The sequence below is a fragment of the Solanum stenotomum genome, chromosome 1 (genome assembly GCF_019186545.1).
Source record: "Solanum stenotomum isolate F172 chromosome 1, ASM1918654v1, whole genome shotgun sequence".
In the NCBI taxonomy this organism is placed as follows: domain Eukaryota; kingdom Viridiplantae; phylum Streptophyta; class Magnoliopsida; order Solanales; family Solanaceae; genus Solanum; species Solanum stenotomum.
In genome coordinates this window covers 5,675,207-5,701,754 of record NC_064282.1, presented here as the reverse complement: position 1 = coordinate 5,701,754, position 26,548 = coordinate 5,675,207, and the positions used below count along the sequence as shown (strand labels likewise).

The 26,548-nt window shown below is 33.4% G+C and overlaps 3 protein-coding genes across 17 annotated transcripts in view; 2 read left to right on the top strand and 1 right to left on the bottom strand.

Moving 5' to 3' along the window:
- The first annotated feature begins 1,751 nt into the window (after positions 1 to 1,751).
- LOC125876657 (uncharacterized) lies at positions 1,752 to 7,352 on the top strand. Of its 6 annotated transcripts, none has more exons than XM_049557887.1 (9): positions 1,752 to 2,098; positions 2,394 to 2,495; positions 2,628 to 2,787; positions 2,894 to 3,073; positions 3,322 to 3,456; positions 3,765 to 3,847; positions 4,065 to 4,158; positions 4,358 to 4,452; positions 7,221 to 7,352. In XM_049557887.1, exons 1-8 carry the CDS (start codon positions 1,857 to 1,859, stop codon positions 4,445 to 4,447), a joined length of 1,086 nt encoding a protein of 361 aa, XP_049413844.1. In that variant the 5' UTR covers positions 1,752 to 1,856; the 3' UTR covers positions 4,448 to 4,452; positions 7,221 to 7,352. The 6 variants fall into 6 exon arrangements, with proteins under 6 accessions (XP_049413844.1, XP_049413838.1, XP_049413848.1 ...); XM_049557881.1 differs by having other exon boundaries at positions 7,068 to 7,290; XM_049557891.1 differs by lacking the exon at positions 7,221 to 7,352 and adding an exon at positions 4,607 to 4,651.
- LOC125876696 (oligopeptide transporter 4) lies at positions 5,305 to 12,807 on the bottom strand. Its single transcript, XM_049557928.1, has 6 exons — positions 12,313 to 12,807; positions 11,377 to 11,474; positions 8,335 to 8,898; positions 7,757 to 8,009; positions 7,241 to 7,423; positions 5,305 to 6,546 (listed from the first exon to the last, which is right to left on the bottom strand). Exons 1-6 carry the CDS (start codon positions 12,805 to 12,807, stop codon positions 5,932 to 5,934), a joined length of 2,208 nt encoding a protein of 735 aa, XP_049413885.1. The 3' UTR covers positions 5,305 to 5,931.
- Positions 12,808 to 22,105: 9,298 nt separating this feature from the next.
- LOC125847314 (heat shock 70 kDa protein, mitochondrial) overlaps positions 22,106 to 26,548 on the top strand; it is a 39,941-nt gene continuing 35,498 nt past the window's right edge. For 2 of the 10 annotated variants that reach the window (XM_049526986.1, XM_049526982.1), the window contains exons 1-2: positions 22,113 to 22,313; positions 22,981 to 23,057. In XM_049526986.1, the coding sequence (XP_049382943.1) occupies positions 22,239 to 22,313; positions 22,981 to 23,057 (152 nt within the window). In that variant the 5' untranslated portion in view covers positions 22,113 to 22,238. Of the gene's footprint in view, positions 22,314 to 22,980; positions 23,058 to 23,139; positions 23,219 to 23,337; positions 23,905 to 23,988; positions 24,598 to 24,990; positions 25,884 to 26,548 lie in introns of those variants that run through there. The other 8 variants (XM_049526975.1, XM_049526992.1, XM_049527000.1 and 5 more) reach the window with 7 other exon arrangements.

Here is a 26,548-nt window from a genome sequence, read left to right as displayed (position 1 = left end):
AGAAAATATCTGGATGTTCAATGGATTTAAAATATTCGTGAAAAGAAGGCTTCCATATCATCAACTAAATATACGTACAAGTTTTTATAAGCATATCAACACAGGGGCACTTTTGTCATTCTCTCAAATGCCAATGGCGATGACCGGTTTTTTATATTCCACGCTCATTTTTTTTTTTATTATAATCTATTTTTTATTTTTTTTAATGTAATTAAAATACCTCGAATCATATTAAAATATCACCAAGCTACAAATATACATTTTCAACACAAGTTGTGTATTTTAATTTCCACATTCATATAAGGTTGCAAATTAGTGTACTAAAAAAAATATTATTGTCCCCAAAAAACTGCATTTTCTTGATAGTTATTAAATATTTGACAAAAATAAAAATCTTTCAAACTGCCTCAATATTAAAGTTTTGCTTATGTTTATGCTTCTAAGACCTTGCTTCTGAATTTCAGATGTTTTTGTAATTAACAAAAATAAAGAATATTTGTATCTTATATTTACATCAAAATTATAGAATTATATATATATATATATTGTATATATAAAAAAATATAAACACTTGATCATAATTAATTAACATGTAATCTGAATTTATTAAATTATTTATTATACTAATAATTTACATATTTGATAAAATATTCAGTGCAGTAGGGGTGGGCGTTTGGTTCTTCGGGTCGGTTTAATCAAATTTCAGTTCGGTTCTTCGGTATTAGGTTTTAGAAAAGTGTGCACCATATTTCAAACCAAACTAGATCGGTTCGATTTGATTTTTTCTACCTCGGTTTGATTTAGTTCGGTTTTTCAGTGTCAACAAAAATAAAGAGAGAATATGATAAAGTAACAATTGTTATTCACTTCACACTTCACACTTCAAACTTCAAAGTAACAACTAACCGTCCAACAATAAAAGGTAAGAACATCAATTTGTTGCTCTCACTTCAAAGACACAAAATGATAAAATCATAAAGTAGAAAGTAGAAACACCAAGTTGTTGCTCAAACTTGAATTAAATTGAGTTTTGTTTAGTTTAGACTTTAAGGGGTCCTTTGGTGTGAGGGATAATACCAAATAGTCTCGGGATTAAATTATNGTATAGTAATCCCGGGATAACTTATCCCGGGATAAAATAGGTAAATGACAAAAATGTCTCTTTCAACCCTTTTGTTATATCACTTTTTACATTAATGAAGGGCATTTTTGTAAACAAATAAATTGTTCTTAAAATTTATTATTTTGAATACAACAAACCAAACACTCAATAAAAAATAATCCCAACACAACTTATCCCATCATAACTAATCCCAACATAATTTATCCCAACATAACTTATCCCATCATAACTCATTTTCAAACCAAACGACCCCTAAGTCTTTAGGGTTTACTATTTTGTTATTTAGATTTTTGCTATTTAAGTTTAGGATCTAAATATAAAAATTGAAATGGGCCAAGTAAAGTTAAAAATTAAGTAATATAATAAATACTTTTAAATTTATTTAATAAAACTTCGATTCTTCGGTGCACCATAGTTTCGGGACCCTTACACCGAACTCCGAACCGAAGAACTGAAGTTCTGGAAAAGAAAACCGATACCGAACCAAAACACCGAAGAACCGAATTTTTTCGGTCCGATTCAGTTTTTCGGTATTTATACCCACCCCTACGATGCAGGTAAAATATTTATCAATAAACTATTAACGGGGACTATTTTAAACCTACTTTAAAACATACAAACCATTTTGATAATTTTCTCATCCCGGCTTCACTTGTGTTCGTGTCGTCGCTGAAAAACAACGCAGGCCTCTTTCGCGGGCTCAGTCCAAGTTCGCCGCACTTACGACGGCGTAATGCCGTTGTCAATTTTCCGGTATCGGAGTTATGCTTTAGCATCGCCGTTAATCCGGTGCTTCAGGTCACAAGCAGCATTGAAAGCATTGGCTAAAGCATCGGAAGACAAAATCCCAAATCTCATCCTCTACAATTATCCTTCATTTTCCGGGGCTTTTGCCGCGCTTTTCACTCACCTCTATCACTCTCGTCTCAACATACCGTACCTCGTCTTGCCTTTCTCTTCCGTCGAACCCTTCAGGTACGTTTTTCTTAATTCTTCACAGTAGAAAAATGCAATAAAGAAGGAGGCTTCACATAATATAGTATGAATCCAAATACTACCTGAACAGAGACAAACAGAGGATTCATGTAATAGACTCTTAACTATTTTGGATGGACTATTAGTTGATTGATTAAGCAAAGCTGTTAGGTTACATATTCAAAGAAGAAAAGAATTCGTAATATTTATCCTATAGTTTTTTATATTCTCTATTCAGCTCGTGTCTGGCATTGAACATGGATTATTCTTTTTCCCTTTGTAATTTTCTTGATAGAGTTGAAGACTTGTGTATTGACGGGCTGCAAAATTGCTACTTCCTTGATTTTGTTGGTCCAAAAGGATTTGCAGAGGAGCTTGCTCAGCGGACGTCATGCCAGTAAGTTTTTCTTTTTTTTGTTTATTAATAAGCATAAATTTCTTCAGATGCTGGTTGTTCTCTTGATTTTTACTTTGATAATGATTCTGGAAGTTGGAGACGGGACATGAATTGATTTTTAAATCAAATTAGGATAGTAGGGTTTGATCACCGGAAGTCTGCTCTATCCAAGATCCCTTTGAATCAAAGCTCTTGTGGGAGTCTCACATTTCATGTCAACCTCGAGAAAACTAGTTCAGTTGCTGTTTATGAACATTTCTCTTCCAGACTTTCAGAGGTTGGATCCAATAAGGTGCATTCTATTGTGTTTGTCATTGGCAATACTTGTTTTTTAGCTAGATTGTTTTTCAAAGCGACTGGCCCTAAAGTGGTGATGTATGTGTGTTTTTAAAGCACAGGGGGATGCTATCAGCTTGCTAAATTCTACTTTTCAAGATCAAGTTGAAAATGTTCTAAAATATATAGAAGATGGAGATCTTCACAGGTGGAGTTTGCCTGATATTAGGGCCTTTGGAATTGGAATTAACCAGTGGCGTTCAAAATTGAATTGCATCACTAATCCACATATGTATAAACAGGTTCGCAGTTATTTTTTGCTTTTCTCTTAGGGGTGGGATGTGGTGGTTATGGGGGAGGGGTGGGGGAGGTCACTTGGTTGTCTAGGATAAAAGACTGAAGATAATAAAGTATGCATTTGATTCTATGTAGTTTTTCCATTTTATTGTGCTCATATGGAGTTGATCTAAATAAGTTCATGTTGCATTTCCTTTTACATAAAATGTTTTCCCTCAGTAGAGTATATCTAATGTTTTCCCCCTTTTAACAGCTAATGGGAATCCGCACTGGTGATTTAATTGCTACTGGGAACTCCCATATTTCAAATAAACTGGCTGCGGCACACAAGTTGCTGGATAAGTTTTTCAAAATTCGGCTGGGGAGAGGACTTTATGGTGAATGCTTGGTAAAGAAGAAGAATCTTTTATGACGTTTTCTTTTGAATTGACAACTTACTTCATAATACTCAAAAATACTTTGAAGTCTCTAAGAGCACAGCTGAATGTATGTCAGTATTTAAAGAATTTAGTTTCAGATGTTTGATAACATGTTATACAACTGTCTGCTTGACTTGTTTTCAATCTTATTTAGGTTTTCCATATGCCAGGTTATTCATGCTTAGCCAACATTACTCTATTTCAATTATAATTATAAATTTTGTTTCCCATTCTCATATAATTAAATGAAGTATTTAAATTCTGTTTTATCTTTTAGGGGGTTAGAGCTGATGGCAATCCAGACCTAAGTGATGAAATTGGCAAGGAACTAAGCAAGAAAAGCGCTTCAGTTGGACTCAGGTTTTTATGCTTATTTATCTTCTTTTTTTCTCTAACGTGTTCATGGGCATTGAGACATTTTTATTACTTCACTTTCGAACTAGAAAGATCATAAGCTTCATGATCCATATTCATGACTAGTTTTATGCTAAAAGAGCACACCTTAGGTTATTTGTTGCTTTTACCACAATTTAGTACTTGTAACTGCTGCTTTTACTTTGAATCTATTATACCCCAGGCCAATAGGAGCAGTCGTATACCTTCAGCGGAAGAATCTCAAGATGTGTCTGAGGACTTTTGATGCTGCTACTGATACTTCAGAAGTTGCCAAGGTCTGCATCATGATTCACTTGTCTCTGTGGTTATTTACTTATTTATTTATTTCTCTTCATCTTGAAGATATTCCTCACCACTAAGCTCTTTGAAATTATTCTGCCAGCTATGCTTGTCCAGTTCACACTCCCACAAACAAACAGACTCATGCTCTTAACTTTTCGTGCCAACAAATACTTTGCTTCTTTAAACATGCAGGCATATGGTGGAGGTGGTTCTCCTAGTTCTAGCTCATTTATAATTCGGATGGATGAGTATAACCAGTGGCGCTCAGTGCATTCATCTTAAGTGGGGTACAATATGAATTTCCATCCTCTTCATAGTTAAGCCAACTCATATATGAATCATTGAATTCCTTTTAAATGTTTATATGAGATAGATGTGTTCTCGAAGTAATCATTTAGCCTAGGCAGATTAGAGGTAGTATATACTTAAAATGGCATCAAGGGAATGCAGAAGTGCAAACAGACAAAATGTACATCAAGAAAGGAGATCTTGGAGGGACCATCAGCTAGTTGAAAGGACATCTTTCTCTCTTTTTTTTTCCAATTGGAAGTTGACTAGGAAAGTTTGAATAGTCTGTAATTTAGTGAAATTGAATTGTGATGCAGAGACCTATAATGAATTGTTAGTACATCCTCCATTTAAATTACATTGTCTTGTTTTCCTTTTTAATCCGTTCCAAAAAGAATGTCTCTTACCTTTTTTGGCAACTCTTTAATTTTAACTTTCCACATGGCATGATTAAAATCACAAGATTAAAAGACATTTTGATACATTCTGCATATCTTTAGTTTAAGACACAAGATTCAAAAGTCCTCTTTACTTTCTTTAATGCTGTGTCAAGTCAAAAGCAGGCAAACAAATGAAAACAGAGGGAGTATTTGCCAATTTATGTGGCACAATTGGAATTTCAAACTTTTAAACTTTTACCATGAATTCAGACATGGAAACTTTAAGTGTTGTGAATAAAATTTATATATTTGAAAAGTACATAAACTATACTATAAATTACAGAAATTAACAACGTAAAATATTTTAAAGGCATATAATGAATTTTCGGTCAAAGAAAAACTTGGTTGACTCTCGAAATTCCAACTGTGCCACATAAATTAGGGCGGAGGGAGTACATCTGTATCCCTTAAATCAGTGAAATCCATCTTTCTTATCTTACAACAACTTCTAAATTAAATTAATATTACTACTTAGCAAAGAAATATTAAAGTAAGGCAGTGACAATTGCAGGGATAGAAAACTGTGCAGGGTGGTGCAGGTTTATGCAGGACGGGGTGGGTTGAAGTCTTTGCCGGTTTTCCCCGCTACAGGCCCGCCCTTCCCCGTTTGTCATCCCTACCTCACATACTAGTGTTCCTGTGTTTGTGCACGTTTCAGTTTTCCTCCTGCTACATCAGACTGATGGATGCATAATGGCTTTCAGTCTCAGAGAACATCTTCTCAGATTGTAACTGCATGACCTTTTTTTACTATAACCAAGATTGAGGAAGATAGAGTGCGAAGAATTTAATTCTTCCATGGCAAATGTGATTGCAGTTGAATACACAGTAGAACTGTAGAAGATGTTAACAATCTTTTTTTACAAGAATGTTTGTCATTACTTACAAGAGAGAATTTAGGTGGGAGCAATATGCAGTAATGAGTAAACTGGTGATGATTTTTCAAATCTAGGTGTGTAACTTCTGAATACTACTTGAGAGAATATAGAGATTATTTTGGTCCCTTAAATACATATAGTTTATACTGAATATATCCACTTATCTAGCTGGACACCCATCAATAGCTATGCCTTTGGCTGTTGGACAAGTTGCCAATTTACAGTGTTCCCCGTTGGTTCCCCACCAAGTCACTCCTTTATTCTCCATTCCCAATGAGAAATATAGTAGGACTGCCATGAAAGCTACTCCTGCATCCAATGCTGCGGATAGAATGTAGTTGTATCTCTGCCACCATTGCTTTCGGTATCGGAAGATGAAGAAGTTGAAAATTGTGCCGACAATGACCCATGCATTATAGTTTAATGGTGTTGCTGGTGGCATGGCACCTGTTGCTCCCAGAAGAACTGGAAGGTTGATCAGGGGAATCCATGATTGTGTTGGAAACATTTTATGCAAGAGCCACACTATTACAGGTCCTATTGCTCCTCCAAGGAAGAACCAGTTCATGGAGCTGTAGTTCCCAAGGGTTCCAAAAATCCTTTTTGGTCCGACTAAACCCCAGATAACTGATGCATCGAAAAAAACACGATCTCCTGGGCATGTCCATGGACTGTTTGGTGGAAGGAGATCATCTTGACATATGTTCTCGATGGAGTTTAGCAGCCACCATGCCACAGATATGTTGATTGTTCCAGAAATTATTGTTCCTAAAAACTGGAATTTAACCAAACAAGAATGAAAAATATTCTCCTATGCTGGAATTTACTGTTGTTTGGAACATTGATAAATTCTAGTTGCTGGAAAAAATTGACTAAGTTAAATAACGTGTCTCAGTACTTCCTGATGGAAGGTAAATTGCTAAATTCTTGTGTATGTTGATAGATTATGAAATCCTTACTCTCCATATTTACTTGTTTTTCTTGTATGCTCAATTTTATTCTACCCTATATAGCTGCTTTTAATAAGCATTGCACTCATAATTTAGCATTTATCTGATTGTGGACAACTATCTACATACATATTGAGGTAAATGCCTTTTGGTGCTTTCCGTGATTTATTTTTTTTTATACAAAAATGGGGTGGGAGGAGATTGGGCTTTTAGTGATGGGTTTGGAAATGCAAACTCAGTTCATTGAATTGATGCTCAATTCTATACATCTATGCAGTGATCTAATGTCTGCATTTAGTGTCATTTATATCTCGGCACATAAAACATATTTTCTCTCTGAATTAAGACACTGGTGACTATTCTGGATGTCTTAAAGACATGGAGAAGCTTCTTCATTGTGGACTTGTGGTCTCTCTACCTAGGAAATTGTTACTGCTAATATTTGCTGTATACTAGAACCGCCAAGTTCATCACTGCTTTATTTCCAACTTTTTGGCAGAAATGATAAAGTGAATATACCTGAACCAAGAACATTGATCGAGGGGGGATCTTCATGTAGTGGCCCAGTTTGAAGTCACTGAGGAAAGAGACAGCCTGTGACATACTCATGTATCCATAGACTTTGAAGCACACATTGGCTATTGGTCGTCCTGGTAGTATTATTCCCATGACATATTCAGTGATTATGTTCAAGCCTGGGGTCTGCAAATTAGCATCATAAATAAGAAGCTTGGAAAGAACTCTATTGAAATAACAAGGGTGATGATCTTGGGTCTATTATTTCTATAAATCCAACTAGTTTAAGGTATCAGACATTGATCAGCGCTTGCATATTGGTATGTTAAACAAAGAGTGAATGATGGTCGTTTAGTAATACTTAGAGCTTCCAACAATAGTACATTAAGATTTCGTTGGAAGCTCGATGCTAATAGCCTATATTTTGGCAGGATAAACAGTTCAAGCATGCTAATTAATCTGATAGGCAAGACATGCTTGTGGTGCTAAATGTAAGTGTAATTGTGTGTGCTTTATCACCTGGTTTGTTGTAGCTGTTATTATGCTGATTGGAAGCGTGAAGATAAAAGCAATAGCACTTGCAAATAGAAGCCCCCACCATGGCATCTGGACTTGGTTATTCAAGAAAATGCAGAGGATTAGGGAGACTGCTAGTGTCACCAGAAGCAATGCATTGAACCACCATGAAGGTATGTCTTTGTATTTCCTCATTAGTCTTGTATGAATATCCTCCTTTCCCTTATATGAAGCTCGGAATCTTTCATATATTTCCCTACACATTGCAAGTGGACGGTAAATACAATCCTTAACCGCCATTGTTGTAGCTTATTAATAAGCATTTCTTAACCTTATCATAGTTCTACTAAATTGTAGGAACTTTGCAGCTAAACAGCTCTATATATGTAGCAATTGAGTCGTCAAAATTTTGAAGAAATGTAAAATTAATCCACACATTATTAATTTTGGGATGATAAGACAGACATGTAGTTCCATTTTTAAAAAGCATAGTTTTTCTCAACTTCGATTCTAGATTGTAAAACACTAGGAGGAATTTGACAAAATAGTAGTACTGTGGCTTGACAGTTTGTGTGTTTTACCTTCCATAGAACAGTGCCACGTGTGTAAGAGTAGATGCTATAGTAGCAAAACCAAAACCGTAAGTGAGAGCAAAGAACATGCTTATATGTATCCGCCCTTGCTCCTCATACTTGCCAATATCTAGCTCAAACTTGTCATTCACAATGGCTGATATATCGTACTTCTGACCTTGTGATGTGTATAAGTGCGATGAGAAAATGGGAAATTTGGAAGCACCATACAAGTCAAATCCCCAATATGCTATTGGGATCACCATGTATATTATCAACATGTACCCTGCAAAGATGTTGACAATGGCAAAGAAAGGGCAGATGAGGGGGCTGAACAAGAAGGATGCCACAGCAGACCAATCTAGAGTTATAGCTCCAACTCCAAGGCCCCTCATGCCTGATCCAATTTGCTGAGCTGTCACTGATTTGGAGAATACCCAGCAGATCCATGAGATGCTCGTGAGTGTTGAGAATAGATATCCTGGTACCAAATACCAGCAAAAGCTGCATATCAATGCAATGAGGAAAAATTTTGCTCTTGACATGCGCCGGTCATCTTTCTCATGCAAGGCCCTACAAAGATCAATGACCCGTTTGAATAAGAAAATTACTGTGAAACAGTTTACTTGTTCTATACAAGCGCAGCTGGAGGGATAATTGCATAGTCTGAAATGAATGAGAAAATTTGAAACAAAGAAATTTACGGTGCTGCAACTTTTTTTGATTGAGGTATCGTTGTTGTTAAATAGAACCTTACAAAACTATTTTGGGTTAAATTGGATTTGTGACGCTTTAGACTGTAAATGTCTGGTCCAGGACCTCCTAGGAAGAGGATGAAAGGAAGACGTAATACTATGTCACCATAAATTGTATTCCTTCATTTTAATTTATGTGTCTTACTTTTGTTTCAAAGGAATGTCACCTTCCTATATTTAGCAAGTTTTAAATTTCAGCATTCACTTATATTATACCCCTGAACTATTAACTGTATAAACGTGTTTATGAGACCTCAGTTTGCCATTTTACAAGAAGAAAGACTGTATTCTTGTTTCTTTGCATGATATTTATCAGGAAAATGAATTAAGCTGTGATCTTGCATATGATCAACTAGTATTTCATTATTGATGTATGATCTTGATGACATCATAATCTGGTAATCAGCACAGCAGTCGCAAGCGGTGAAGTTTAAGGGAGGATTACAAATTATGTGTACATGGTCGGGTTGGTTCGGGTTTTTCAAATATCAAATCAAACTATTTGTGTCGGATTTTTAAATTTATAAACCAAACCAATAAAATTCGGGTTTTTCAACCTCGGGTTTTTTGGATTTTTTTGTGTTTTTGGATTTTCGAGTTGTTTTGGGTTTTTCCGGTAAAGTTTCATACAAATATATAATTTACTAATATTTCTTTAGTCCTATCAAAATACAATTATCTATGGTGTTTTTTTTAATAAATAACACAAATATAATATGATTAATGAAACTAAAATATCCAACAAAAATAATAATAATGAAATTGTGTAAAACAAATATTGCAAATTAATAAGTCATAATGAAAATGATCATAATTTAAAAGTATTAAATCATGCTAAAAATAAGTGTTACATGACTAATTATTAAAGGAAATTAAAATTATATTATGTATTTTAATTGTTTAAATCAATATAAAACTAAAGAACAAATATTCAATATTATTGTCATTCTTAGTGTTGAATTGATTTTCTTTTTGCATTAGTATTAATTTGATTTTGATTTAAGCTTTAATTACCAACATTTGTGGATTATAATCTTTATTGGACCATTCGAAATTTTAAGTTTCAAACTTGAAATAATATATTAAAAGATAAAAATTATGAAAAAGTATAAGAAATATTTAAAAAATTATATCAAAGTAAATATTTTTATGTATAAAATAAAATTATTTTAAAATTATATATATAATGTCGGATTGGTTTTTTTAGTTAAAACCAAACCAACCCAACCCAAATATAATCAGGTTTTTTTTTCCGATTTAACTCAATTTGCGATTTAGTTCGGTTTTCGATTCGATTTGTACACCCTAATTGCAAATTGTCATTAAGCATACGTAGTTTGTAAACCAAACACATTGCAAAAGAGGTTAGTCTACTAACGGGTAACGATCAACTGCTAAATGTGAATTCTCTTTGAAATGCCTCACCCCTTTTACTGAGTAGCAGGAGTTCTCATATCTTATACTTACTACGCTACTTGTGTCAAAGAATTAAAGTTATAGCAAAACTTGATTCAATTATTCTTTTTTTTTTTTTTAAATAAAATGAAGAAGACTTTTGGGCTTCCCAATCTCGAGTCAGGGTAGAGACTTGATTCGAAATCTGAAATCTGACTCTTGGTTATAGTATTTTTCTAAATTATATCTAAATACTTTTGAAATAATATTTTATCATTATTAACTCAACACTTGGAGATATTTTATCATTATAAAGCTGGTTGGCAGCTGTCAAAGAATCGATTTAACATTTTAACTTGCGTGTGACCAGTCCCATCTCATCTCCCCAACTCCCAAGTAAATAAAATATATATATACAATGATCAATTTGTTTTTCCTTTGATAGTTGCATTATTTTTATTAACAACAAATATGGACAGAACGGGTCGAATATAGGTAGCACATTGTATACCAAAACCTAGAATGTGGGAAGTTTTCAATCTATTTTGTATTTGTAGCATTTTGGAGATATGGCCAAATGGTAACACAAAGGACTGCAAATCTACTTTTTTTTCTTTCTATTATGAGTATTAGATAAACCATTTAAATTAGGACAGATCTAAGGAATTTTGAATTGAGTTATTAGTTCATAGAGAATTATTTATTACTCCTATAAAATATTGTGCACGAGATATTTTGGACAAGGAAAGGATTGTATAGTTTGGGACGGGAAATAAAATAAAAACTTATCAGTATATATATATATAATTCGGTCAATCAATTCACAAAATTTGTACAAAAATAGTTGAGGTATACACAATATATAGAATAATGGTAAAAATAAAAAAATTTGACGGATTACCGGAAAAGTGAGACCTGAACCAAAGTACCAGGCCACCACATATGGGCGGGCTCCACTACGTACTTCCTTAAAAGCCCAGCCCATCCATATCCCAAAACCTGTATTACATACAAAAATAATTATAAATTATATTCAAATTAGTCAAATATAAACACATACAATATTTTGTATAAAAGATGTATGTCTACCATATATTATTATAATATAAAATATATGTTTATTGAATGTTTCTTTACTCTGCAGTTATATATGTCAATTTCATTCACTCTTAAGTTTTATCCACTAAATTAGTGCATTTAAATGGCTCCACTTCCTATTCGATATGAGTTTTTTTTAATAGAAAAAATTATATAAATATACAACTTAAGATATCATAATTTCTAAAATTTATCTTTTAAAAAAATTACAAAATTTTCTCTCGAATACATCCCTATCCCGCTTCGAGGTACATCCATCCCTATCCCCCTTCGAGTACATCCATCCCTCTTGGATACATCTCTATCGTTAACTAATGTATTATTTGCAATGTATCGGACAACCAATGAATGTATTCGAGAGCAATGAAAAAATTGAAATTTTTGTAATTGTGGAAACTTTGAAGATAGGATGTAATTAGTTCCAAATGTATGAGATTTCTGGACGGTATACTTTTTAATATAGAAAATAAATAGTAACATTTTGAAAATTTTATTCGAAGTTGCAAAATTGTTTAAGGAAGCATTTAAATTATTTTTAAATTTTTTTTTTTTTATATTCAAGCATCTACTTTCTCGCATCACTTCAATGAGATAATAAAACGAAACTTATACAAAAACGACAAAGTATTTTAGTTCTATATAAAAGAAATTTACATTATCAAGTCACCTAATATACTTGCATTTTTTATGCGCTTTACGTAACAATATAGGGAGGATGAAGATGAAACTTTGTTTTTACCTGAGTGGTAATAATAAGAATCCAACCAGCCAAAAATGAAATATTTCTGCGGTAAAAAGCTTTGATAATAGTCACTATTCCAACGGCATAAGCTGAACCATTCCCAAAGGCACTTCCAGCATTAGCAAATATAGAAATGAGAACATGTTCCTTCATATTAAACGGGCCTGGATTCAATGAAAACAATCTCGGCCCGAAGCCCGGTAACCGGAACTTTGTCGTCGGGAGAATCGTAGCTAAGAAGTGACCGATTGGAAGAGTAGCCACTTGGACTGTGATTTGTGTTATAACTAATGGCTCCGTTCGATAAGAGAAAAATTGGTTGAGAAAAGAGAGTAAACAACAAGAGAAAAGGCCTAAAAACCACATTCTAAATGTCCATACGGGTAGGGTCGGGTCATCGGTGTTGGTCACCGTTAACCGGACTTCTTCAATCGGTGAGATGTCATCGGAGTTGATAGCTCCGGCGAGAGAATCTGGCTGGTAAGTTCCCATTATGAAAAAAAATGTGAGTTAAGAGTACAAAGGCTAACGCAAGGATTATATATGGTCCTATTTAATGCATGGGGTTTCAATATGGTCCTATTTGTACAATATGGGCTGCAGCAAGTTGACTTACCATATTCAACGCTAAAATTCAGGGCAACTTGGTGGACTGAGGACAAGTAGAGTGTGAATCAATAACAAAAAATTACGTTATTTTTACTTGTCCAATATTATTGACTTGACATACACTTGAAAAGAAACAATAATCAAAAGTCAAAATTCAAATTTCAAAGTAATTATTTTGCTTAGTCGAATTTAAATAGATAGTGTTATTACTAGTTATTGATATTAGTGAAAAGTAACAAGTATAGAAAGAAATTATAAAGATGCATACAAAACGAAAGAGAAAGAAAAGAGAACAGCTTTTTCTGTTTATAGAATGGGCATTAGATAAACTGCTAAAGAGATAGACAATGACATTTTTTGGTAAATGGTCTCTATACAATGGTTGCTATCGCTAGAGTAGCAGGACAACAATATATATATATATACTAGACTCTAGTTAATTTTCGTTGTTGATCGAGAAAATAGGGATTTCAAATTTGAGACCGTCTTTGAGAGAGATCATCTGCTCAACCAACTCTGTCGATATTAGTTAACGGTACTTTTTAATCAAAGTTATTATCATGTTTTTTTTTTAATTTGATTGTATAAATATTACTGTAATTGCATATAGAACTTAATATAAACTCAAAACACAATGACATGAAATTGGAGAAAGCTAGTTCAACTCAAAACACTTATATAGGAAGCATCCTAACCTTGCAGGTTGGAGAGTTATTCTAATAATATTACTAGCTATTGGCATGATATGTTTCTATATTTTTACTTAATGATAGCATGTTTTAAGGGATCTGTTATGATTAATTATATGTCAGTCTCCTTGATTATGTATAGTTTATCTGCCAATTGAGGAAACCTCAAGCCTCGTATTTCCCAAATGAGTTGTAAAATCTTAAGGATGCAAGTTCCATTTGACTTGGTCATTTCATTATTTTTCTTTTAGCAACTCTGCCTGGTAAATCCATGTATCAAGCCCATTGTTTACATTTGTTTATAGATCTGAATAATAATTACTTATGAATCGTGTTGAATATTCCCTTGCCTTTACGTACCTTTTGAAATAGGAAGTAAAACCTGCGTACACATTATTCTTTTCAAACTCCACTTGTGTAAATACACTAGCTAAATACATTTTTGTTGTGTATTTCCTTCTTTGCCCTTTCTTCTCCCGCGTTTTTTCTATATATGTATCATCTACTCTACATCAGAGATTCCAAGATTCAGAATGTGGGAGATTCTAATTAATTAGTCAACTGTTTGGCACACCACTAATCCTACTTAATTAACTGTTCCAGCTAGTTCATTAATATTTTAGTCACATAATAATTTTTTACACTTCGAATGTAGCTAGTTTATAACTTTAACCTTTGGCAGATTACTAGTTACTACACCAAAAGTTTTGTAGAGCATTATTTTTATTTTTAATTTTCACTTGTCTTTTATGAGTGGGTTGTTAATTAATGGTTAATTTACAAACCGGAACATTTAACTATGTATGTTATTAATTATATTGTAGTGTACAAGAGAGTTTTCTCGAAGAGAAATTATCATAAAAAAATTTGATCTCATGCATTTTCACAGTTAATAATTACACAAATTAAAAAGTATATAATGTGCCTTAAATAACATTCATAATTATTACATGATTGTTTTTGTTTATACTTGTAACTAGCCCTAATTTTACTTCTCCTTGGTATACCTTAAGGATCATCTGGTTCATGGGATGAAGAGAAAATTAAACTTGTAATACAATGTGAAATTATTTAATTTATTGTTAAGTTAGATTATTTTTTTTAAGCGTAAATAACAATTTCAAAATTAATCACATTATATCATAATTTTGATATTGTTTTTACACCACATTCAATACAAGATGATAATCCTTAGATTATGCTAACTCCTTGATAAACAATCAAAATTAATGACATTTAATACCTTCTCCATAGCTCTTCCCCAACATGACCACTTTTAACATTTTCAATAACAAAAATAATACATGAATAACTTTTATACAATATTTGAAAAGCTGCCAACCAAATATTGTATAAAATTAATGTACGAATAACTTTTTATCTTATTTGCAAACCAAACATGGTATAAAATTAATGAATAACCAAGTTATTTATGTATTAGCTTTGACCTTATCCAGCTATCAAACAATCTCTAACCGTTTCTAAAAAGCTTATATATGTAACCATTACACAAAAGTTAATTTAATAGCTTTAATGTTGAGGAAATTTCATTGCATAATTGAAAGAATAAGGTAGATTTGAAGAAACATAATACTCCCTCCGTCCCTATTTAGTTGTCCACTTTAGAAATGACACACAGATTAAGGCAACAATGATTAGCATAGTGAAATTACAATTTTACCCTTATAGTACAATTTACAATTCCAAAATAAATTCACTCAAGATAACTAATTAATGTTAGGAAGTTCATAAGTATATTTACTTTATTTATGACAACTTTATTTAAATAAGGGTATAATAGGAAAAATTTTGTTGTCCTTTCTTGATTTGTCAGAATGAACAACTAAATAGGGACAACTAAAAAAGAAAATATGAACAACTAAATAGGGACGGAGGGAGTATTACATAACCTTTTTTTTTCGTAAATAAAATTATTATAAAACAAATGCAGTTTGTCTAAAATAACTAAAGCGTATTCAGAATTTAGTTTATCATACTGATAATAAATAAAGGGAAAAAAACATAAGTAAACCCTTTTTTATAAATAATTACATATATATGGCCTTATTCAGTGAATAACAATTATGACATATTTAATATTTACTTCTATAGCCTTTTTACATTTTGAATAGATCATGGGTAAGATAAAAGTAGAGATTCAAGGTACCACAAATTCTGCAGTTCCTTTATTTATGCTAACAATAACTACCTTTTATCTATAAAAATTCTAACACATCCTTAAGACTTAACTACATAAATAATAGTACTTTTTCAGTATTACAAATATGAAAGTTTTTTTTACATAAATAGCAGTTTAAAGAAGTTGAAAAGAAGTTGAAAAGATAATAATAATAATAATAATAATTAATATTTATTGATATATTAATTATCTATATTTATTAAATAAAAAAGAGTACGGTTGGTCACACTATTTGGGCAGTTATCAAAGTTTCTATCATAAGATGATAGAAACTTATTTTATTGTTTTTTCACATACTTCAGGTAGGAATAGTATTCAATATTGGTGAATTTGTGTTTTCTAATATGTCGTGGCATACTATTGATCACATATTGTTTCCTTTTTGTGTTGATGAACAATGGGTGATGGCAAGATTATCTTTTAAAGATAGATTGATATATGTGTATGATTCAATGAGTGATGCTATTTTCAGTGCCAAAATTAGCAGTATTGTTGATGCATATAGATTTATTATTCCACTTTTCCTCTTGATTTGTATTTTTTTGGGAAAAGGAATGATATTCAATTAAACAACGGACCATATAAGAATAAGGCATTGGTTGATCCTTTCAATGTTATGATGATTAAAGATTTGTCGTCACAACTAGCTGCGTAAGTGCCTTTTATTTTTAAAATTACTAAAATACACATGGATAAGCTCTTTTAAATTTTTAACCTTTGATGTTATTTGTTTTTTCTTTTATTACAGAGATCGTGGCATTTATGTTGCATTGTTTGCGGAAAGATTCATATGTAGTAGTAATGTGGTTGACAATGAATGTGATGTCAATACACATCGCACCAAGTTTGGCTCGTTGTTGTGGAAGTATGGCAAGATGAAACTAGAGAAACATATTACTAGTGAATCTTAATCGTTGGGAATAATGAAAATAATGGATCGTCGTGTAAAGCATTATAATAATTAGCTTATGTCTTGTGAAATTAAGAGGAATAAGAATTTAAGACTTGTCCATTGTGTGTGTTTGTTTCACTGATCTTTCCTAGTTAAGTTGATATTATGAATTAAGTTTTGAACTACTACAGTTCTTACGTTATAAGTGAGGAATATTATTCCTACGCCGCAGCATCTGGCGTAATGCTGCTTTAGTACCAATGTTGGCATCTGCTGGAGTTTGAACCTTAATTGTAGGAGTGTTGTAACTGATACATAGATCTAACAATCATCGACCCAAACTAATTAATTTGGTAAAGGAGTTCAAACCTCCAGTAAACTTATCTTCTATGTGCATATATAATTCTAGTTCCTCTGTTTGTGTCACCGATCTTAAACATATGGAATAAGCTACCTTGATATTTGTCGCTATTAAAATTTGAACGGTAGTTTCCAAGGTTTGCAACAATGCCCTTTGGCTCGGATAATTATGTATCTATGTAGGCTTTGAAGGGAGGGATAAGAGAGTGAGTTGTGTTAGCAACAAAATTTGGGGTTGTTTTAGCATCAGATGATAAGAGATGAGCATAGAGGAAACAGAGAAGTGCACGATGATCCAGCCTATGTAAGGGCAGTGTGTGAGGCTAGCTTAAAGCGACTTGATGTTGACTGTATAAATTTTTACTATCGAGATGTCTTTTCACTCTTAAAGTTTAATTTGATTCACAGATTTTTCAAATAGCATATTGCAGCAGCTAACGTCATCATACATACTTAGTATAAGTTATTCGGTAAAATAACAATAAAATTTATAATTATACCAGATTGTGTTTGCAGTGTACTTAATATAGCCTTCACTCTATAGTTTGCAAAACTCTTATCACCCTCATTTGAATTTACATGAGCGTATTATCAATTCCTCGCACGGTCATATTATAGACAAACATAAAGCAGGAGCACTAATGATTACAGGACCCATTTGTTGCAGGGATTTCAAGATTAACTTCAAATCATCGATCCGTTATTAGAAAGTATGTATTGGAAATTCAGTTCAACATCTTGTCTGCACCCATCTTTAATAGGAGATTTACATGATGTATCAGAACATTAAGTGATGTATTCAAAATCGAGATGCGTGTATCGAGACAATTGATGCTTGTGTCACTTTCAGAACTGGGAATTCCTTAGGACCAGAAGGCCTTAGTGTTTAAATTTGTACTCTGGGTGGTAGGATAATATCCACTTAGACATCTGGAAGAATTTACCATATACTTTCGTCAAAAATAAGATATATTGAAACTTCATATGTGTTTTGTAGGTTATCTTTCTTGCAGTATATTGAGCAATATTCGTATTAACTCATGTAGTATTTTCTCACAATAGTCAAATCATGCCTTTTCTTTTCCCCTCTATGTCTTCATGTAGTTCAAATTAACACCATATTGATTTCTAATGTCACGCTGTATATCGGCTGGAGTATATATTGTCTGGTATGAGTATGTGGAATCATAAAATTACACTTACATAGCTCTTGTACTAAATTGTTATTCCCCAATTTGCTAAAACTAGCAAGGTAGCAGACAATTGTAAACCACTTTTAATTTGCTAAAACTAGCAAAGTAGCAGGCAATTAAAGAGGTGTTATCAATTTTTTTTTAAGATGTATGCTAGCAACTCTTATTCATATGACCGTGAACAAGAGCTTTGTCATCAACATTTCAAGATAGCAATTTCGTATAATCAGGAAGTGAATAGTCTTATCCAAATGACATCTGATAGATATACATGATATAAGTTTTAACAGACAACAAATGTTACACAAAACGAAAAAAAAATATCCAAACATAAGATTCAGCACATTAACTATAAAAAACAGAGTAAAGTAAACATAAAAACTATAGTCAACTATGTTTTAGAAGAAGAAGCTAGATATAAAATTTAAGAAATAAACTTGAAAAGCTAAGTTGCTTGTGGAATATTTCGGCATGTTTGCCTATTGTGATCTTGTTGTCCACAGAACCCACATGTAATTCTTGATTTCTTTCGCCTTGATTCCCACTATTTTTGTGTCGTATCTTTTGTGGCCTGCCAGGTTTGATTTTTCCTTTGGGTGGTAGCACAATATCCGCTATGACATCTGGAGGAATTTCCCATATACTCTCATCAAGAATAGGATACACTGGAACTTCATAGGTGTTCAGTAAGTTATTTTTCTTGTAGTATATTGAGCAATATTCATATTCATTCATGTAGTATTTTCTCACAATAGCCAAGGCATGCTTACACGGCATAACATCCATTTGAAATCGCCTACACGTGTATATCCTTTCATGCATATTGACCACATGTCGTTTTCCGCCATCATAAACTGTATACAAATATTCTGTTGAGACTTTATATATAATAATTCTGACAGTAGACTATATATATCGTGATTAAGATAGCATTTCAGGGAAAAATTAACTTAACTCGTTGTTTAAATAATAGATGTTCAATTGTAACTAACCTGTTGCATCTTGTGTGCAAGCTGTCAAAATTGTACCCCTGTATGCTGCTTTTAAGAAGCTACCATCAACAACAACAACGGGCATACAATATTCCCATCCTTTAATTGAGGCGTAAAGAGCTACATATGCATATAAAAAACATCCATCCTCTGATTTTTCTAATCTTGTAACAGACCCAGGATTTGTATGCCTCACCATGTACAAGTAACTAGGCAACTTTCTGTACGAATCTCTAGGTTTACCTCTTAATATCTCTACTGCCTTTTCTTTTGCCCTCCATGCCTTCATGTAGTTCAAATCAACACCATATTGCTTTCTAATGTCACGTTATATATCGGCTGGAGTATATATTGTCTTAGGATCATCGACATTGCTCGTTATCAAGCCTCCAACAAACTTTGAAGTAGCATGCCGTTGTGAAAAAAACCTTGATTCATTTTCATGTGTGTAAACATTGCAAAATTTTCTTACCTTAAATATACTTGAGCTATTAAGTCCAGAAGACTTAAAATACCATGAGCACTGATCATCAACACATACAAGATAATACCTGCAAAATTGAATGGTATCATATCGTAATTGTAACATATTACGACTAAGACACAAGGAAGATGCTTAAGTAGATTATAAATGTTTTAACTTGAGAAGTTCTATGTGCAAGTTATTTTTCAGTACAATATGGTGTCACCTATAAAGGATGAGTTTCTCCAACTCAAATTTCTATATGTATTATGCTGGTATATATGGTTATTAGATATATGAAAAAGAAACTAAACTTGAGTTTAGTAAAATTGAAAAAAACATGTTAGTCCAATGAAAGTATGATTTTCTAGTTTTGTTAACATTAAATTACTATTAAGAAATTTTAGTTTGCAACGAGAGACAGTACATTAGTGCTTTTCATTTATCACATACTTGTACCTGACCAAATGCTAATTACCTTGTATAGTAGGCGAGGAAAGTTAAGTACAGAACAATACCTTATCAAACACATTAATGCAAGCACATATTATGAATAAGTCACAAGGAATATGCTTGAAGGTAGACACTGGACAAATCGATCAATACACTGTCAACATTTCGATACCATATTAAACTGATATAGTCGTAGTATATAATACTTGGTATATAGCATATGTCTTAACTAGGATTTGGACGATCTTGGTTTTATTAGTATATATTAGTTTGCTATTTGTACTGATGTGCATTGGTTATTTTTATATAGAGTATTTGAAATATAGCGAAAGAAGATTTTTCATCTGAATTGAAACTTTGTTATACCAAGTATTTTATACTCGAATATACTTTATACCAAGTATAATATATTAATAGTTTAAGATACGAAGAATTATATACTAAATGTTAAAGATACCAAGTATTATCTACTTAATGTTTAAGATATCAAGTACTCTATACTAAAAGTTTAAGCTATCAAGTATTATCTGCTAAAATTTTAAGTATGGTGACAACAAACACAATAACAAGTATTAATAGGAATTTGACACCAACTTATAAAAAACAATTGTTTTCATTAGTTGAAGATCATATATTACCTCGTTGAACGCTTAACTTAGAATTGAAAATGTTTAAGATACCAAGTATTATATACTAGAATATGCTTTATACCAAGTATTATATACTAAATGTTTAAGATACCAGGTACTCTATACTAAAAAGTTTAAGCTACCAAATATTATATACTAAAGTTTAAGTACGGTGACAACAAACTCAATAACAAGTAATAATATGAATTTGACACCAAATTATAAAAACACTTGTTACCATTAGTTGAAGTTCATATATTACCTTGTCGAACTTGAACGCTTAACTTTGAACTGAAAATTTTTCCTTGATGGCAATATGATTTACAACATCTTGGAGTATCTTTTTTTTCATATACAACTGACCTTCTTTATTGTATTTATGAAATCTGTTGTCAATTATACCATCCTCGTCAATTTCTATTTCATCACGGGAGTAGTTTCCATGTATTGGTATAAGTGATTGAGTGAGTTCAACACGTTGTACCAATTGCATATCCTGGCTAGAATTTGAAGTTGAATTATTAGGAATCGAATTTGACAAAATTTCATCACAATTTCTCTCCTTCAATGTTATACACAGAGGAAAATCAGTGAAGCAACTTTTTCTCTTCAAATCCAAGTACCATCTCAAACTCCTATCGTTGTATATCTTCATTGGAGTATAATTCTGCTTCACGGAATATTTAATTTCAATTGTATCCATAGAAGCATAAATATCAAGTATCTTTGTTATTTCATCAAGAATGGTATCCAAATTCGAACTCTCTTTTAGTGTCAAGCCATCAACTATGAAATTGTTGAAATTGTGTTCATTATCCCATCCACCGATGTGTTGAACCAAAATTACAATTTCTTCTTCCATGACAGAAATTTAGATTGGTTAATATGAGTATTTTTCAGATTGAGAAAAAAAAACTCGTAGTAAATAATCGTTTGCTTTATATGTAGAAGGAAGAGATCATCGATGTATTAGAATTTTTATAGATAAAAGGTAGTTATTGTTAGCATAAATAAAAGAACTGCAGAATTTGTGGTACCTTGAATCTCTACTTTTATCTTACCCATGATCTATTCAGAATGTAAAAAGGCTATAGAAATAAATATTAAATATGTCATAATTGTTATTCACTGAATAAGGCCATATATATGTAATTATTTATAAAAAAGGGTCTACTTATGTTTTTTTCCCTAAAAAAAATGAGGTTGAAATGCAGCCAGCAACAGTGTCAAAGGAACTATGTCGTTTCAAGCAGGCATCTAGAACTTTCTGGTCTACCTAGTTATGATACCATACACCGCCACGCAGCCAATAATAACTCTATCCCCTTCTACAAGCATCTGTTCCCCCTATTTCTTCGCCTCTTTCCCTAAAACCCTCCAAAACCCTAACACTCAACAACTCCCTCAACAATTACGAATTAGTTTTCTTCCTTTGTTTCTCCGATGGCGACCGCCGCCTTGCTCAGATCTCTCCGTCGACGTGAATTCGCTACTTCTTCTATCTCTGCGTATAGAACTGTGAGTTCATTTTGTTCATTTCCAGCCTGTTATCTTTTCCGTCTGTTAGATCTTTGCTATTCTAATGTCTATTGCTGGTGATTTCATATCATACTGTGAATGATTTAAGCTTTATCACTTTCCTTGAAATGAAAATGAAATATAATTTCACATTCTGGTTATATTAGACCCACCTTTTCGGTTTCTCTGAGTTTATGATTTGATTATGGGACAGAGAATATGTTCTATTGTCTATTGGAGCTCAGCTATACACTCGAAAGGCTAGGTTACGTAATATGTTGCAATTGTGATTAAAAAAAATTCTAATATATAGGCTGTTTAATATGTCTTAGCTGTCATAGCTTTCGTCTTGATTTAGGAAAAGTTTTTGAGTTAAGATGTTAAAAGGAAAATAAAGGAATGTTGAATATCGACTACTGTTGCTGGTTGTCTCGGCTAATAGCGGGTTATCTCTTTTTATTATACTTCTGCTGTCGTGCCACAATTTTGTCAATATGGAACGGGTTTGAATATAGGAGAATGTAAATGTAAGATTCTATGTAACTGACGTAGTTAGTTAGGAATTAAGGTGTAGTTGATTGGTTTGAAAGATCTCGCTAGTAGTTCCTCATCTCCAAGCTTTTGGTTTAACCTTTTTCTATTGTTGGCTGTTTGTTGGCTTGTGCAGCTTGCTTCCAACACCAAGCCTTCGTGGTGTCCATCACTTGTTGGTGCTAAATGGGCTGGTCTGGCTAGACCATTTAGGTATATGGATTGGAGCATCGCTTTTCCCTATGTATCTTTGAATGTTCTGTTTCTGTGGAATCTTATTTGCCTTCCATTGCAGCTCCAAACCTGCTGGAAACGAAATTATTGGGATAGACTTGGGAACCACCAACTCTTGTGTTGCAGTGATGGAGGGGAAGGTAAGGATGAGAATTTTTGAAATGCCAAACTTTTGTTCATTTCATGGTTGAGACACGGCATACTTTACAGGCTTCAGTGGATTATCTAACCTTCCCTGATGCTGCTTTTGTTAATGCAGAATCCCAAGGTCATTGAGAATTCTGAAGGGGCCAGAACAACTCCTTCTGTGGTTGCATTTAACCAGAAGGGAGAACTTCTTGTTGGTACTCCAGCCAAACGTCAGGCAGTTACCAATCCTACAAACACTCTTTCTGGGACCAAGCGTCTAATTGGCAGACGCTTTGATGATCCTCAAACACAAAAGGAGATGAAGATGGTTCCTTACAAGATTGTGAGAGGCTCAAATGGAGATGCTTGGGTTGAAGCAAATGGCCAGCAATATTCTCCAAGCCAAATTGGAGCATTTATTCTAACAAAGATGAAGGAAACCGCAGAGGCCTACCTTGGGAAATCTATTAATAAAGCTGTGATCACTGTTCCAGCTTATTTTAACGATGCTCAGAGGCAGGCAACAAAGGACGCTGGACGAATTGCAGGTCTTGATGTGCAAAGGATTATTAATGAACCTACTGCAGCTGCGCTGTCTTATGGTATGAATAGCAAAGAAGGCCTTGTCGCTGTTTTTGATCTTGGCGGTGGAACATTTGATGTTTCAATCCTGGAGATATCAAATGGTGTTTTTGAGGTGAGAAATCTGTGGCTTTCTTTAAAGCTGTGTATCTTTCTAATTTTCCTGTCTTAACTCATCTCTCTACGTACTTCCACTCAGGTCAAGGCAACTAATGGTGACACCTTTTTAGGAGGAGAGGATTTTGACAATGCGTTGTTAGAATTTTTAGTGAGCGAGTTTAAGAGGACTGAGGGAATTGACCTATCAAAAGACAAGCTTGCCCTACAAAGACTTCAGAAAGCTAAGATAGAGCTTTCATCAACATCTCAAACTGATATTAACTTGCCGTTCATCACAGCTGATGCATCAGGGGCTAAACATCTTAATATCACACTGACGAGATCAAAATTTGAGACATTGGTGAACCACTTAATTGAGAGGACAAGGAATCCTTGCAAGAATTGTTTGAAGGATGCTGGAGTATCTTTAAAAGATGTGGATGAGGTCCTCCTTGTTGGAGGTATGACACGGGTTCCTAAGGTGCAGGAAATAGTTTCTGAGATATTTGGTAAAAGCCCCAGCAAAGGTGTCAATCCAGATGAGGCAGTTGCCATGGGAGCTGCACTTCAAGGTGGTATTCTCCGTGGTGATGTCAAAGAGTTGCTTCTTTTGGATGTAACTCCGCTATCTCTTGGTATTGAGACATTGGGAGGTATCTTCACTAGGTTAATAAACAGGAATACTACCATTCCCACAAAGAAAAGCCAGGTGAGTAGTTGGATCTTAATGCAGTCTCCTGTTTATTTTTATTAATGCCTGGTCTCGCCAGAATGGAACTCCTTTCGTCCAAGATCCATATAATTTTTTCCATGTTGGGAGTTTGTGACCGTTCCATGTTTATACAAATATCACAATTTTCAAGAACCCTAAGTCACTGAAGTTAAATTTTAAAATTTGATGTGATTTTTCTTTGTCGGAACTTTTTGTTTCTATTCCATCATCCCTAATGTGACTTTGCAAATTAGCATCTTAAATCTTGTCTGCTGTCAAATATGGATCTGGAGAAGGATGACACATGATTGTCGAGGTCTTAATTTTCCAGTGTGAAGTATGCTTGTTTTTTGTAGTGCTTACAGTGTGTTGTTGCCTCATGTATTTCAGGTGTTCTCTACTGCTGCAGACAACCAAACACAAGTTGGCATCAAGGTATTACAAGGTGAACGTGAAATGGCATCTGATAATAAGCTTCTGGGTGAATTTGATCTTGTAGGTATTCCTCCGGCGCCAAGGGGTATGCCTCAGATTGAGGTCACCTTTGACATAGATGCAAATGGAATGGTCACCGTGTCTGCCAAAGACAAGGCTACTAGCAAAGAGCAACAGATTACCATTCGTTCATCCGGTGGTCTATCAGAAGATGAGATAGACAAGATGGTCAGGGAAGCAGAAATGCATGCCCAGAAGGATCAAGAACGCAAGGCACTTATTGATATCAGGAATAGTGCAGACACTACCATATATAGTATCGAGAAGAGCTTGAGTGAGTACAAGGAGAAGGTCCCCAAGGAAGTGGTTACAGAAATTGAGACGGCTATTTCTGATTTGAGAGCAGCAATGGGGACTGAGAACATTGATGATATCAAGGCGAAACTTGATGCAGCAAACAAAGCTGTCTCAAAGATTGGAGAGCACATGGCTGGTGGCAGTTCTGGTGGTGCATCTGGAGGTGGTGGTGCACAAGGAGGAGATCAACCACCAGAGGCAGAATACGAGGAAGTAAAGAAATAGATGATTATTCTAGGCATAATTGAATAGTTCATGAGAAAGACAGAGAGAGAGAGATGTTATAGATGTACTTTCCTTCTAAAAATGAGTTTATTTTTTCCATCACTTCCCCCCTTCCCTGGAAGTATTTTATGCTCAAGCTCAAAACTGGTTGTATCAATGGTCTTGAGTTGTGAATTTCTTAGCGTCTAGACTATGTTCAGTAGAACAGGTGAGTATGATTTTTGACAGCCCTTCAATGTTGAAACAATCCTTTGTTTCCACAATAATATGATACTGTGCTCTTAATTTACAACTAAATGCCTGCTTTATCTTTCCATATGTATGATGTATCTGTCTCAACTTAGCAGATTCTTTGGCAACCTGTAAAACTGATACCAATATATTCTCTCCGGCCACTTTCCATTGTCATGATTTCCTATTTTAGAGTCAAATGATAAAAATTTTAACTAATATTTTACGATGTATATTTTCATTATATTGATATGCAAAACATTGTAATTTATAATACTTTTTGAACATTTACATTTTTTGTTCAAAATATCAAATTATTATAAACTAATTTAACTTTGAAAATTATTCAAATTAATTTTTGAAAATCACAAATAAAAGTGGTTGGAGAGAGTATAATTCAACTCTTTTCTCAATATTTTGTTATTGACATTGCTTTTCATTTTGGAACAGTTTCAGTTGGAAGAATAATAAAATTTACACCTATTTTGATTGAATAAAATAGCACTTAATATTCTCATTCAGACAAAACATGAGCATTTGTTTCAAAACCAAACCTTTTTTTGTTTTGTTTTTTTGTATGAATTCAATTATATTCAATAAAAAATAAATTAAGATGAAGATTTGTTTGATATTGTTTTTTTTTTTTGGATGCAACCCTTCAAGAAGCATTGAACGTAACTTCTGAACCCATTAATTTAAA

Coding starts and splice junctions, on each gene's coding strand:
- LOC125876696 (XM_049557928.1), bottom strand. CDS start 12,807: ATGGGAACTTACCAGCCAGATTCTCTCGCCGGAGCTATCAACTCCGAT. Junction 11,475..12,312: donor TTCTTATTATTACCACTCAG/GTAAAAACAAAG, acceptor TATGTAATACAG/GTTTTGGGATATGGATGGGC. Junction 7,424..7,756: donor TAACAGCTACAACAAACCAG/GTGATAAAGCAC, acceptor GCTAATTTGCAG/ACCCCAGGCTTGAACATAAT.
- LOC125876657 (XM_049557887.1), top strand. CDS start 1,857: ATGCCGTTGTCAATTTTCCGGTATCGGAGTTATGCTTTAGCATCGCCG. Junction 2,788..2,893: donor CAGAGGTTGGATCCAATAAG/GTGCATTCTATT, acceptor TTTAAAGCACAG/GGGGATGCTATCAGCTTGCT. Junction 3,074..3,321: donor ATCCACATATGTATAAACAG/GTTCGCAGTTAT, acceptor CCCTTTTAACAG/CTAATGGGAATCCGCACTGG.